This window comes from Saccostrea cucullata, unplaced genomic scaffold, assembly GCF_032062105.1.
Source record: "Saccostrea cucullata isolate Sc308-1 unplaced genomic scaffold, CSIRO_AGI_Scuc_v1 ctg1280, whole genome shotgun sequence".
Classification (NCBI taxonomy): Eukaryota; Metazoa; Mollusca; class Bivalvia; order Ostreida; family Ostreidae; genus Saccostrea; species Saccostrea cuccullata.
The window spans coordinates 59,751-73,639 of NW_026920452.1; the positions used below are offsets into that span (position 1 = coordinate 59,751).

Here is a 13,889-nt window from a genome sequence, read left to right on the forward strand (position 1 = left end):
AGTCATTCTGCTTAAGCACAAATTAGTCAGTGTTCTAAGCACAATAAATTCAAGACTCTAAAGTTGGAATGTTCTAAGCACAATAGATACACAATCTTTTCTTTAAAGTCATTCTGCTACAGCTCAAGTTGGAATGTTCTAAGCACAATAGATACAGGTTTCCACACTGTCTTTCTCCTTGATGCCAAGGCAGGCATGGTGGCACCATCTCAAGCAGGAACTACACTGAATCTGTTTCCTGTAGCTAGCTGCGCAGAAGGGAAGGTCGCATGCAAGGCTCCTTTTGTCTGCTTTCCCATTAGTGAGCAGCTCCCCACGCACATAAGCTCTGTAGGCCTTGATGTGGCACAGCCATGCACATGACTTGGGGGGAGATGTGTGATAAAATGGCTGCTGAATTCTACAAATTATTAAAAATAAAATGTATCAGACACCTTGCTGAGTAATGTAGGCCTCCTAATACTATTTGCTTAAGTAACTAATTTAAAACAAAAAAAATATTCGCTTATTGTCATTACATTACATTCTTTTGAAACTATGATATACAGTTTATTATTTTTGTTAGCTGCAGTAGAAAGATAAATGACAAATCTCTTGATTTCTTACCATTAGCACAAAAACTCCACAGGAATGTCCATCTTTCTGAACTGAGGACTTAATGGGGCTAAGGGTCCAGGATAAGGGAGTTGATGGCTCTGCTTGAAATCGGGTTTCCATAAAGCATCTTTAAAAAGAAAAGAAGAAATCTTTTAAAATTTTAAAATATGATAGTGAGATGGAATACATGAAAAATTTGAATGTGTAACCTCTAATTTTTCATTCATTGAGAGATAAAGAATTTGCGAAATGTATATAAAAAGTATTTACCTCCAGTGTCTGGCAAATTGTTTTTCTCTTTGTCTGTTGGGCAGAGAATCCAAAATGAGCAGAGTTTCCAATTTTGGGTAGCCAACCATTAGAAACCAGTGGTCATGATGGCATACAGACAGCAAAATGATGTCATACGAGTGAAGTAGAACCTATTTGAAATAAAAAATGGGTGTAATTAATTAAGGCTTCTTCAGAAAGTATTTACAAAGTAGCTGTGGGAGTTTAAGATGCACATAAGGGCTGAATTAGCATAACTGACTATCTTTATCAATATTTATCTCCAAATTTTAGAATCTATAAAAAAATTACTATGACATGTATCGGTCATGCAGTTTGTCTTATATTCTCGTGAAAAACTTGACCTCCACTCAATCAAAAAAATGTTTTAAATATTGAGAAATCAACACATTTGAGTTTTCACAGAGAAAAGAGTTGAAAATTTAAAAATTATAAGGTCAGTTTAGTAAAAATTTGTTTGAGGCATATTTACATATAGATCCTTATAAACAAGATTTATACTGTAAGTCTTAGTAGTCGTGTTTTAAATGGTATTATTGAAAATGACAATTTACCTTCTGAAACAACCAGGATGAGTAGTCTCCATTTTCCCATTTTGTAGCCACAAAGCAGGGTAGCACGTATGCTGACTGGGGTTCTTTTGAATTACACTGCCAGCTCAACAATCCAAGATATGAATGTATGATCTGCAATGAATATCTAATATAAATATATGGACTATTTTGTGCTCTTTATCAATCTACTATACATCTCCTTTACATTAAATTTTGCAATTAAGTTGAAAAAATCATTTTAGAATTTCAAATTGTTTTTACTTACATCTTGTTTTTAAAAATTGGGGTTTACTTGATTAAAGTACAAAGATAAGTAATTTACTTGATGCCATTTTCTGTTTCTATTTTTGAGTTACATTGCAATTTTACACTATTAAAAAAAATTACTTGATAGTTATAATACCTTGTCATTCAGCCAATTTGTGGAGTCCAGAGTACTTATATCAGCTTCATTGAGAACAATTCCACCAACTCTAAGACGACTGATCTGTCCCTTTGGTTTCTTGCAAGATGAGGTGGAATTACCCAGTGGAACACTATCAAGGGTTGGAAGGAATTTCTGAGCTGGTATAAGGATTTTGTAGGACTGGATAAAAATAGCAGCAGCAAGCATAAATCCAGGGGCAGTCTCAGGGGATTCTTGAAGAGTTGGGTCCAGACTGAGTGCTCCAGAAACCACTTCCATGAGATCGTTCACACACTGATTTAAGTCATCTTTTCCCTCTCTTTGGCACGCAAGATACAAAGAAACAGGTGGTGATCTAGATGCAGTATCAGCAAGGCTGTACTTCGCACAATGTCTGACGATTGATATGATATCTTCTGATGAGTAGGTCCTAAGGTACACATTCTGTGATGCTTGTAGCTTTGTTTTCTCCATTCCCTTCACACGCTTGGATGGGTTTTCGTCTGTGGGAGGTCCTCTCCTTTTCTGCTGGGTTGTTCTAGATGACTTGGGAAATTTGGGTGAGCTGGAAACCTCAGATGTCCTTAGTCTTCTGTTAGGATGTACATGGCAAGAACGTCCCTTTTGATGAGTTTCAGCTTTGATTCATTGGACCTTCCTTTTATCTTCCTTTTGTTATTCGTTGAAATTGAAGTACACACTTCTTTGTCCTCTGCAGTAGGTGCAGTAAACTTGGTCTTTGGTTGGGATACAGTACTGCTTCTGCTGCTTCTTCTCCTTATCACATCTGTTGGACATGTAGGCTTAAATACTGGCTTCTGTACCCTTCTTCTCCTTCGGCATCTTTGGAGACCACTAACTCATGACTTGGATGTGGCAATCTGCTTGGATTTTCTTCCAGGCTGAGATGTCTGTTTTTCTGTTGTAACAGTAGAATTCTCTCTGTATAACTTCATTCTTTTGATGTTGGCTATTTCCTTTCTTCCCACCAGCTTGTACACCCCTTTTCCAATGCATGTAGAAAAAGTATAAGGACCAGTCCACCTGTTTAGCATTTTGTCTCCCTTCCGATTGATCCTTTTAGAGTTCCTTAGAAATACTCTCTGGCCAGGTTGAAGAAGATCAGCTGTTCCATGTTTTCTATCATAGTATGTCTTCTGTTTCTTCTGTTCATCGCTGATGTTGTCTTTAGCTGCATCATGGGCCTTTAAGAGTTCAACAAATGAAGTTATCCTGTCACTGTAGATTTCATCAAACTCTTCATCTGTTTGCTGTCTCTGCATATTGGGTACTGTTGTTGGAATGTCTAATTGAATTGGTAGGACTGCTTTTCTCCCATAGATTAGGTAGAAGGGGGATTCTTTTGTAGACTTCTGCTGACAAGTGCGCAGGTGGACTGCCAAGGAAGTTCACCAGCTCTGTATACTCGGAGACCTCCATCTCTTCTTGAGGATGACGTTGTAATGATTACTATTGCTTTAATTAACTCTATTTAAACACCTGAATGTTGTATGTAAGTTAACCACCCCTCAATCTGGGCTACCCTATCAGTGCACTCTCAAAACACTGTATTGCATAATATAGAAACCACAAAGGGGAAGCAACAAGACAGTGGGGATTGTTGACCTCCTATGACACCTCCCTGTGTACACACAATACACAGGTGCTATACCCCCGTTACCTCCTCAATGGAGAGATACCTTTCTTATTAAATAGCATTGTTCCTTAAAATTTCCTTTATCAAATTGTTAATTACATGTATATACAATTTAAAAAAAATGAATAAATACCTTATGAGATTCATCATGATACATGTGTATAATTATTATTTGATGTAGAATATTGTGGGTTTAATAGTAAAAAAAAAAATTATTTCCTTTGTAACAATTGTACACTTCAATATTATGATTATATTATCCTACCCTCAATTCTTTAAGAATTGCATGTATGTGAAAAAAAAGTTTTATAATAAAGATACCTCACTCTCAAGTAGTGGAAGTGTGTAAGTGGGAGAAGGATTTTAGATTATTTGCAGGCATATTTTATCCTCACTCCCTTTTCAAAACAGTTCAATAGGGTGACTGAATAATATATGAGCCATAATATTTTGAGCCCCCACCCCTGTAAAATTAAATAGATGGGGGACTCGATATTTTATGGCCATAATATTTGGAACCCCCTCCCTGTAAAATTAAATGGGCAGGGGGACTCATTATTTTATGGCCATAATATTTGGAACCCCCCTCCCTGTAAATTTAAATGGGTAGGGGACTCGATATTTTATGGCCATAATATTTTGAACCCCCTCCCTCATGCATTAAAACAGCAAGTGGACTCAATATTTTATGGCCATAATATTTTGACCCCCCTCCCTCTTAGGGCAGGGGGACTCGATATTTTATGGCCATAATATTTTGACCCCCCTCCCTGTAAAATTAAATGGGCAGGGGGACTCGATATTTTATGGCCATAATATTTTGAACCCCCTCCCTGTAAAATTAAATGGGCAGGGGGACTCGATATTTTATGGCCATAATATTTTGACCCCCCTCCCTCTTAAATTTAAAGGGCAGGGGGACTCGATATTTTTTGGCCATAATATTTTGAACCCCCTCCCTCTTAGATTTAAAGGGCAGGGGGACTCGATATTTTATGGCCATAATATTTTGAACCCTCTCCCTGTAAAATTAAATGGGCAGGGAGGTTCAATATTTTATGGCCATAATATTTTGAACCCCCTCCCTCTTAGATTTAAAAGGCAGGGGGACTCGATATTTTATGGCCATAATATTTTGAACCCCTCTCCTTGTAAATATTAATTGACAGGGGACTCTATATTTTATGGCCATAATATTTTGAACCCCCCTCCCTGAAAAATTAAATAAGCAGGGGGACTCGATATTTTATGGCCATAATATTTTGAACCCCCCTCCCTGTAAAATTAAATAAGCAGGGGGACTCAATATTTTATGGCCATAATATTTTGAACCCCCTCCCTGTAAAATTAAATGGGCAGGGGGACTCAATATTTTATGGCCATAATATTTTGAACCCCCTCCCTCATCAATTAAAAGGGCAGGGAGACTCGATATTTTATGGCCATAATATTTTGAACCCCCTCCCTCTTAGATTTAAAGGGCAGGGGGACTCGATATTTTATGGCCATAATATTTTGAACCCCCTCCCTGTAAAATTAAATGGGCAGGGGGTTCAATATTTTATGGCCATAATATTTTGAACCCCCTCCCTGTAAAATTAAATGGGCAGGGGGACTCGATATTTTATGGCCATAATATTTTGACCCCCCTCCCTCTTAAATTTAAAGGGCAGGGGGACTCGATATTTTATGGCCATAATATTTTGAACCCCCTCCCTCTTAGATTTAAAGGGCAGGGGGACTCGATATTTTATGGCCATAATATTTTGAACCCCCTCCCTGTAAAATTAAATGGGCAGGGGGGTTCAATATTTTATGGCCATAATATTTTGAACCCCCTCCCTCTTAGATTTAAAAGGCAGGGGGACTCGATATTTTATGGCCATAATATTTTGAACCCCCTCCCTCATCAATTAAAAGGGCTGGGGGACTCGATATTTTATGGCCATAATATTTTGAACTCCCTCCCTCTTAGATTTAAAGGGCAGGGGGACTCGATATTTTATGGCCATAATATTTTGAACCCCCTCCCTGTAAAATTAAATGGGCAGGGGGGTTCAATATTTTATGGCCATAATATTTTGAACCCCCTCCCTGTAAAATTAAATGGGCAGGGGGACTCAATATTTTATGGCCATAATATTTTGAACCCCCTCCCTCATCAATTAAAAGGGCAGGGGGACTCGATATTTTATGGCCATAATATTTTGAACCCCCTCCCTGTAAAATTAAATGGGCAGGGGGTTCAATATTTTATGGCCATAATATTTTGAACCTCCTCCCTCATCAATTAAAAGGACAGGGGGACTCAATATTTTATGGCCATAATATTTTGAACCCCGGGTTCAATATTTTATAGGGGGTTCAATATTTCGCAGCGATATTTTGAACCCGGGTTCAAAATATCGCGGGGTTCAATATATTATATGACACCGGAATTACCTGTAACAAAATGTGCTTTAGGAAATGGTGAGATCTAAATCATGAAAACTGTGGATTGTGCATACATGTATATATTTGAAAACAAGAGAGAACATATGGTTTCTATATACTTTGGGAATATATTATTCAAGTCGTATCAATTTTTATGCCCGGTAATCAAGGATTCAGGTGTTAGCCTTTATAGTTTTTACCCTGTCCATCTGTTTGTCCTCAAATCCTTAAACATTGCCCATAACATTTAATAAGCTGTAACTACGACTTTCACATGTTTATTTCTTGTGACAAGACTTTTCTTTGGGTAACAACATATTTGATTTCTTGACCTTGGAGTTTGACATAACTTTGAAACAATTTACCTAACTTTACCCTTGGCTATAAATTTTGAAGAGTTGGTGCTAGGGCTTTAATATTTCATATGTATTTTGACGACAAGGGCCTTCCTCTGGGAACCTTTATTTTGATCCTTTGACCTTGGAATATGACCCACATTTTAATAACTTTAACCTTGGTCATAAATTTGTACTTTTTGTGGTTGAGCTTTCATATTTCACAGGTTTATTCATTGAGACAAGTCATGACATTCAATTTTGCTCTGGTGCTGGGCATTGGTACGATAAGGCCATTCCAAGTTTTTTCTATGTTTAGCGTCCGCGTGCGCCTTGGTTTTTGACACCCAATATAAGAAAAAAACACACAACATCAGGAGTCCTGAAATTGATTAATTTAGTCGAAACTTTTGAATTTTGTCAATTTCTCCAAATAATCTTTGCAGTATGTTATATTGGGTATATTTTAAGCATTTAATCCCTTGTTTTTGCTTAAGAATAGATATTTCTTCTATTAAAGCAGTTTAGTTAGATCAAATCATTTGAAGGGTGTCATTTTTATGACTTTTAAGCTTGTGTTTTATGTTTTGGCTTGTGTGTTTTTTGCAAATAGGTAGGTAGGTTTTTGAAAGATGGATGGACACTAAACAGAGAAAAAACTTGGAATGGCCTAAATTCAAAACATTGCAAATTCTTCTAAAAACTGACATTGACTAGGAGGTAAGATTCTGGATATACAAATATTTTTTTCTGGTGAGGTGAGAGTAAAAACAAGCAAATTTCTAAGAAAAGGGCAATCAAAGTGAATTTTATTCAAATCAATGATCACAACTGATACACAATAATCATGTAAAATAAACGGAATAATTTATAAATGTCTAACAAACATTTTAAAAATCTTGATCAGAATATTCAGATTGCATGAATACAATTATTTTGTGTATTATTACAATTTTTTTTTTATTTAGAGAATTGCCTCAAACACCATCTAATAAAGTTTTCCTATTCTACAACTTTAATTTTTGACATCAGTGAAACATTTTTCATCTGTATCATTTTGTGATGCTTATAAGTTATTGTAATAAAATTTAAAAATCAAAATACATACTGTCATTCTTTTTTCTTGAGAAAAACAAATTGGAGCAGAATTTTGAAAATTTATTATTAAAATTATTTTTTTTTTACTTACAAGAGATATTCAAAAATCTATCAGTAACCTTAGCAGACCTTTCCAAGGTCTAAAACATTGAACTTGAAAATACTTAAGACTTTCTGTACACGGTTATTTTCGCCCCGTGTTATTTTTGCCCTTTCACATTTGGAAACAAGTTTGCCCCCATTTTAAATTCACCCAGAAAGATTTTCGTTTAAGATATTACACTATTCACTTTGAATTCGTCCTGTTTTAAATTCACCCACTTCCAACAAAGGCGAAAGGGGTAAAAATAAAACGGGGGGCGAAAATTTCCCTGTACACAGTATTCACTTTTATGAAAGTTGGACATTTTACCTGAGGTTTCAAATAGAAAATACTTAATAAAATAAAGTATTACGTCAAAAATGTAATGTTTACATCAACAATGTAATGTTTATAAAAAATTGTATAAATGCAAATAAAAAATAATAATGTAAATATTTTTTTTTACATTCATCATCATATATATTATTAGTATATGTAATTAAAAATGATTGTAAATAAGCACCTTTCTAATACTTTGTAAGTACGGTATTGAGTTCATAAGCACCAATCTAACACTAATTAAAGCTGTAAGTCCCACACGATCTTATTTCATTAAGATTTTATTTATCACATCTTTAATTGGAATACTTCCATTGATGCACTACTGGAATTACCTGTAACAAAAAATGTTTTTTTAAAAAAAGAGTGAGATCTAAATTATGGAAAATGTGGATTGTCCATCAAAAATATTTATTTAAGCCTTTCAAAAACAATGTATATTGTTTTCAATCATTCAAAACTTTTTAAAATATTCAAACTGAGAGAAATTACACTTACCAATTCACTTTCATTCCAGTCTGCTTCACAATTTCATCAATAATTTGGTAAATGGCTTGGCTGTCTGTGAATGACACTTCCCTGCATTCTAACTCCCCTATAGTGAAAATATATATAAGTCTTGGAATGACAATAAAACTGTTATTACATTTTTTGGATTTAAAAAATATATATGTAATGCCCCCCCCCCCCCAAATGATATGAATTTTAATAAATGTTTGACAAAGATCCAATCTTCTGCCTGAACCCAGGAGCTATACATTTCACAATTAAAATAAAGGAATAAATATTCTAATATTTATAAATGTCAAAAACTTTCAAATATATGATCAACTTAATTAACTCCATCCTGAAGCCTATACGATCATGAGTTTCACAATTTTGGTAAAGGGCTAATTGCTCATTATAATCCATCAAACAATTTTTTGGCTACATGTTGGTTTGATGTTTAAGACAATAAAATGATTTTTATTTAAATTGCATGATTTGATGGAAGGACTCAGGGGTAAAAGGGGGTGATGGACAATGAAATTGAACATTTTTTTTTGGTCCCCTTAAACCTAAGAAGCTACATATGTTAAACTGCATGAATGTAACTGTTTCAGTGAGGACATGTGCTCAGTAGCCTACCTGCTTCGAGACATTCTTTGAAGCAGTCGGCCTCGTATCTCAGTCCCCCACTGTTGATGAAGTTGTATGGCACTGGTCCAGTGAGAGGCTCAAGGGTCATTTTACCGGAGGGAAAAGTGGCCTCCAGGGGGGTCCAGAAACTTTCACCAATCTAGGGAAAAAATTAGATATGGAAATTGTGTCACCAAGTAGATATATACAATCTTTCTTTTTTACATGTTTAAAATAACTAGAACTGTCCAAACGGGACAAAATACCCCCCGCTGGGTTTTTCAGAAGTAAGTTTTTCCATAATAAAGATATGTATCTTTACATAAATTATGAAATTTTTCTTCGTGACCTTGAACTTCCCCAAATGACCTTGGGTCAAGGTCATGATACACCCTAGGGTCATGGGCAATCTTTGTGTGAAATGAGAACCTACCAAGTTTATCTTATATGAAAGATATGGACCAGACACGAATTATGAAATTTTTCTTCCAGTGACCTTGAAGTTCCCCAAATGACCTTGGGTCAAGGTCATGACACACCCTTGGGTCATGGACAATATTTGTGTGAAATGAGAACCTACCAAGTTTATCCATAAGAAAGATATGGACCGGACACGAATTATGAAATTTTTCTTCCAGTGACATTCAACTTCCATAATGACCTTGGGTCAAGTTCATGACACACCCCTGGGTCATGGGCAATCTTTGTGTGAAATGAAAAACTACCAAGATTATCTGTAAGAAAGATATGGACCAGACACGAATTATGAAATTTTTCTTCCAGTGAGGAAGTGTCCCCAAATGACCTTGGGTCAAGGTCATGACACAGTAAGGTCATTGGCAATCTTTGTGTGGAGTAGTAGATTCTAATATTCCTCAGTAAGAAAGATATGGACCGGACACGTTTGCACAGACAGACGGACAAGGTGTGTCACCTATAGATATTTACAAACTTCTTTTTTGCATGGGGATATAAAAACAAAAATTTTAAAATGACACAACAGAACAGTCAAATTTTCAAGTTTTCTGGTATCTGATGTTTTAAAAAAAAATCAGGCTTGGTTGTTCAATGTCTTTTAGAAATTTTTGAATTTTTTGTTTACCAGTATAGACAAATTTTGTAAAATATCATGATACACATGTACACATTCAAATTACTCAAACTTTTCCAGAGATATCTCCATATTTTTATATTTTGAAATTACAACACTTGTACATGCACTTGTTGTTATATACATGGACAATACAAGCTCTAACCTCTATTGTTCCTTTGGTACCATATATTGTACTACACATGTACATGTACATGTTGTTATATACAAGGACAATACTGTAGATCACTTAATTTTCGCGACACCTTATTTTCGCTAGATAGTCATTGACTCTTTATAAGCGAGACAAAATTTTTACGAATTGTGGTCATTGCTCTATATAATTTTTAGGAATTCTCTGCCACCACTCGTAATTGTGAAAATGTTCTCGCGAATAAAAATGTAAAGCTCTAACCTCTACTGTTCCTTTGGTACCATATATTGTAGCTGTATTGTTCTTTCCTCCTTGAAACATTGTCAACTCCTACAAATAATACAGATCTTCATCAACTGCAAAAAACATGATGGTCACTCACATAAAATTCATATTAAAGAAAGTATAAGCCCAATGGTTAAACAAATTTGTTATGCAGTAGTACTTGCTTCAAATTTTACTTGTTACTATTGTAAAATAAAATACACATAGTGCCAGGGATACACACTTCTGATTCCTTATAAATGTAATATATTATATCTGTTAAGCTCATACATGTAATACATTTTAAACTACTGGGAATGAAAAACTCTCTGCCCCTAAGCATGGATTTATTATAAAATGTTCCCTCTTTTTTACTCAATTTTGTAAAAGCCCATTATAAATGACCAATAAACAAACCTTGATTTGACAATGTGGCATCAGCTGTAATTTTAACTGGCTTTTCATTGTTAAAGATCATGGTGGCCAGTTGTATGGTGTACAACCCGATGTCATGTACAGCTCCTCCCCCTAGCTCAGGCTTGGCAATGCGATCTACTTTGTCTATAGGCACAAAGAAATGAGCTTGGACGTGCTTGATTTCTCCTAAATTTCCTGCTCTTACCTCCTCTTTGATTTTACGATATATTGGATTACATCTACTCCAAATTGCCTGCAAGAAAACTCATGTAATTGCTTTATATCTTGATATTCTTGTGTTGTTGATGCAATACCTTTAAAGGTAGTGAAAGGTAATTAAACTTGCTGATATTAATTACTTGTGAATAAAAGTTGGCAGCACACTCTCAAAAGGGTTTTTTCCGAAAAGGGAGACAAACCATTGTCAAAAAAAAAGATGTTTGTGAAACATTTATGCCCCCACCCCCTCCCTTGGAAATAAATGCCAAAAAAAAAAAATTAACAGACACTGCAAATAATTGGAATTTGTCTATGTCAAAGGGGCATAACTCTGTCAAAAATTGACTGATTGTACCCCAAACATAATCTGGCCTAAATATGCTCTCCCTTCTTCCAAGAGGGCATAAAAATTTAAGAGTAACTGTTGTCTTTCTTACAGGAGGTGAAAAGCTGACAATTGTTCAGATTTCTTGCAACTAGTAAAATTATACCTCCATGAAGAGCTTTTTGCACTCTTTAGCCACTTGCTGGACCTCCAGAACCTGAGCCAGACTAGCACCCATTGGTTTCTCACAGAGAACATTCTTGCCTGCTTTCAGCATCTGTTTGGACATTGCCACATGGTGAATGTGTATCACACCAATATACACAACATCTAAATAAATTTACAGGTATATATCATAAAACATAATTAACCTTCCATACTTTTTAAAAAAATATACATTGGACACATTATTGGATCATTTTTCTTAAATTTTACTTTAGCTTTTACATAAATACAAACCAAATAATAATTTAACTTATTTTAAATATACATAAATATAACATATAATAATATATAGAGTATTAACACTTAATATACATCATATTTGCTTGATCATATTGATCATTTATGATGACAAGGAACACATGGTAGAAGTGACTGGTCTTCAGGGGATGCTTACCTCTCCTTGGCACCTGATCCCACCTCTGGTTTGATAATTTACCTGTGTTTTCTCTGCTCCCTTGTCCCAATTTATATTTGGACTTATTTACAGCTTTATTACTGTTCCTTGTCTCCATATTTCAACAGTTTATCTATCACATTTCCCAATCACTTTGAACATTTCAATTTCAAACCACATGTAAATTTAGTTTTTAGACTTTTAGTGAGGCTTACTTGTTAACTGTCATTCATACCTACCAACATTAGGATCTTTGGCTACCTCCTCATATGATCCATAGGCTGTCTTAATTCCGAACTTGTCTGCAAAACTCTGGGCTTTCTGTTTAGAACTAGCTCCTATACAAACAACCTAGAATCAAAGACACAATCTGAAACAGGGCTTTGTTATTGATGCATGCAATTCTAAAACGATGCCATATGATCATTAATTAAATTATTCCTATAATTCCAATCTTATTTAAATCTTACTTTCAATTGCTCTTTTTGTTTGCTTGTTTTTATTCTGTTTTTCTTTTATAATAATATTTTTTCTGTAGTAATTTTGATGTAAGAATTAAAATAAAAGAAGGTACGCATAATGAATTTTAATCCCATTACCATTTCAATTACGAATGCATTGATCTGCACAGGCACCTTGGCTAGACAAGGTTTCCAATCCAAATTCTAGTCTTTTCAAGCAGATTTTGGATAAGAGACCCTTGGCTAGCAAAGATGCTGCACTTCTTGTGCATTTATTTTTGTCAAGATGTAATTGCTTAACCTGATGGACATCACTTGGAGGAGCCAGAAGTGCTGACACGAAATCACTACTGATGAGACCAGCTCCACAAATTCCCCATCGTAGAACCATTTTTCTGATAAATTTTTTATCTTATTCCTGAAAAAAAGGCCTATGAGTCGCAAAACTGATTTGAGATATCTTTCTCCTTTAATTGTGTTAATGAATACATTTGTTGTATTGCTTGTAGCAAGGTAAATTTTCATGTAAATATTTCAAAAGAAACTTGGTGGCCAGATGGGCTTGAACTGTTGGTGCCTAGATAGCTCAGATGATAGAGCATCTGACTGGAGATTCAGGGGGACCTGGGTTTGAATCCTGGTCTTTTTCGCTGCATTTTTCTATTCCTCTTACATATGGTGCCATGCCATGCCCTGGAAGTGACAGGTTATATAGATGCCTGCGGCGCCAGGGGTGAGCTTTAATCAAGGTTGGTGTTATCGGGGGCTGAAGACCTAGAAGGAGGGAGGAATGTGGGGGTCACACAGGTTCAAACACTGGTGGCCAGATAGCTCAGTTGGTAGAGCACCTGACTGGAGATTCAGGGGGGTGGGGTCGAATCCTGATCTGGTTTGCTTCATCTCTCTCCTCTCTTGTTAAATATGCATTTGTGTGTTTTCAAGTAATTCCCAGAAATGTAAAAGGAATGTGAAACGCATTTAAAATGCAAGCATTCAACATGTTCAAGTAACTACATGTTTACAGAAACTTCTAATTTCTGACCTGTCAGTCCTGTGGACTACATTGTGAATCATGAGAAATTGCAAAATAATTGAACTATTATCATTGAAAATTCTGACATGGCCTTATGGCTTAATGAAAATCAAGAAGATGAACATTGGGGTTGGGTGTACGAGTATCATTGGACCTACAAACCACCATGACCACTATACAAAACTTCATTAATTTTTTATTGACTGTCATGCAAGTTAAACTCAAGCATTTTCAATTAAATAATATGCATAGTGCTTAAGATGAATTGATTAGAATGATTACTGATTGTTACATGAATACCTTGCAACTTACGCAGCTGTTACACTAGTGTACACTGTACACACTCTCCCCATGTAAAAATCGGTTTTCATATGACCCCTTATCTCAAAAATCGAC

At 35.4% G+C, this 13,889-nt stretch overlaps 1 protein-coding gene, 1 long non-coding RNA gene and 1 pseudogene across 2 annotated transcripts in view; all 3 read right to left on the reverse strand.

The window, feature by feature from the left end:
- Positions 1 to 13,887, reverse strand: part of LOC134249147 (trans-1,2-dihydrobenzene-1,2-diol dehydrogenase-like) — a 30,010-nt gene extending 16,123 nt beyond the window's left edge. The window contains exons 1-5 of the mRNA XM_062731512.1: positions 13,794 to 13,887; positions 12,762 to 12,878; positions 12,239 to 12,350; positions 11,547 to 11,710; positions 10,837 to 11,089 (exon numbers count right to left, since the gene is read on the reverse strand). Of these exons, the coding sequence (XP_062587496.1) occupies positions 10,837 to 11,089; positions 11,547 to 11,710; positions 12,239 to 12,350; positions 12,762 to 12,851 (619 nt within the window). The 5' untranslated portion in view covers positions 12,852 to 12,878; positions 13,794 to 13,887. The remainder of the gene's footprint in view (positions 1 to 10,836; positions 11,090 to 11,546; positions 11,711 to 12,238; positions 12,351 to 12,761; positions 12,879 to 13,793) is intronic.
- On the reverse strand, positions 129 to 1,105 carry LOC134249088 (uncharacterized; annotated as a pseudogene).
- LOC134249161 (uncharacterized) lies at positions 7,065 to 10,197 on the reverse strand. Its single transcript, XR_009988226.1, has 4 exons — positions 10,168 to 10,197; positions 8,921 to 9,071; positions 8,291 to 8,387; positions 7,065 to 8,127 (listed from the first exon to the last, which is right to left on the reverse strand). It is a non-coding gene; the product is annotated as an uncharacterized LOC134249161 (long non-coding RNA).
- Positions 13,888 to 13,889: the final 2 nt, after the last annotated feature.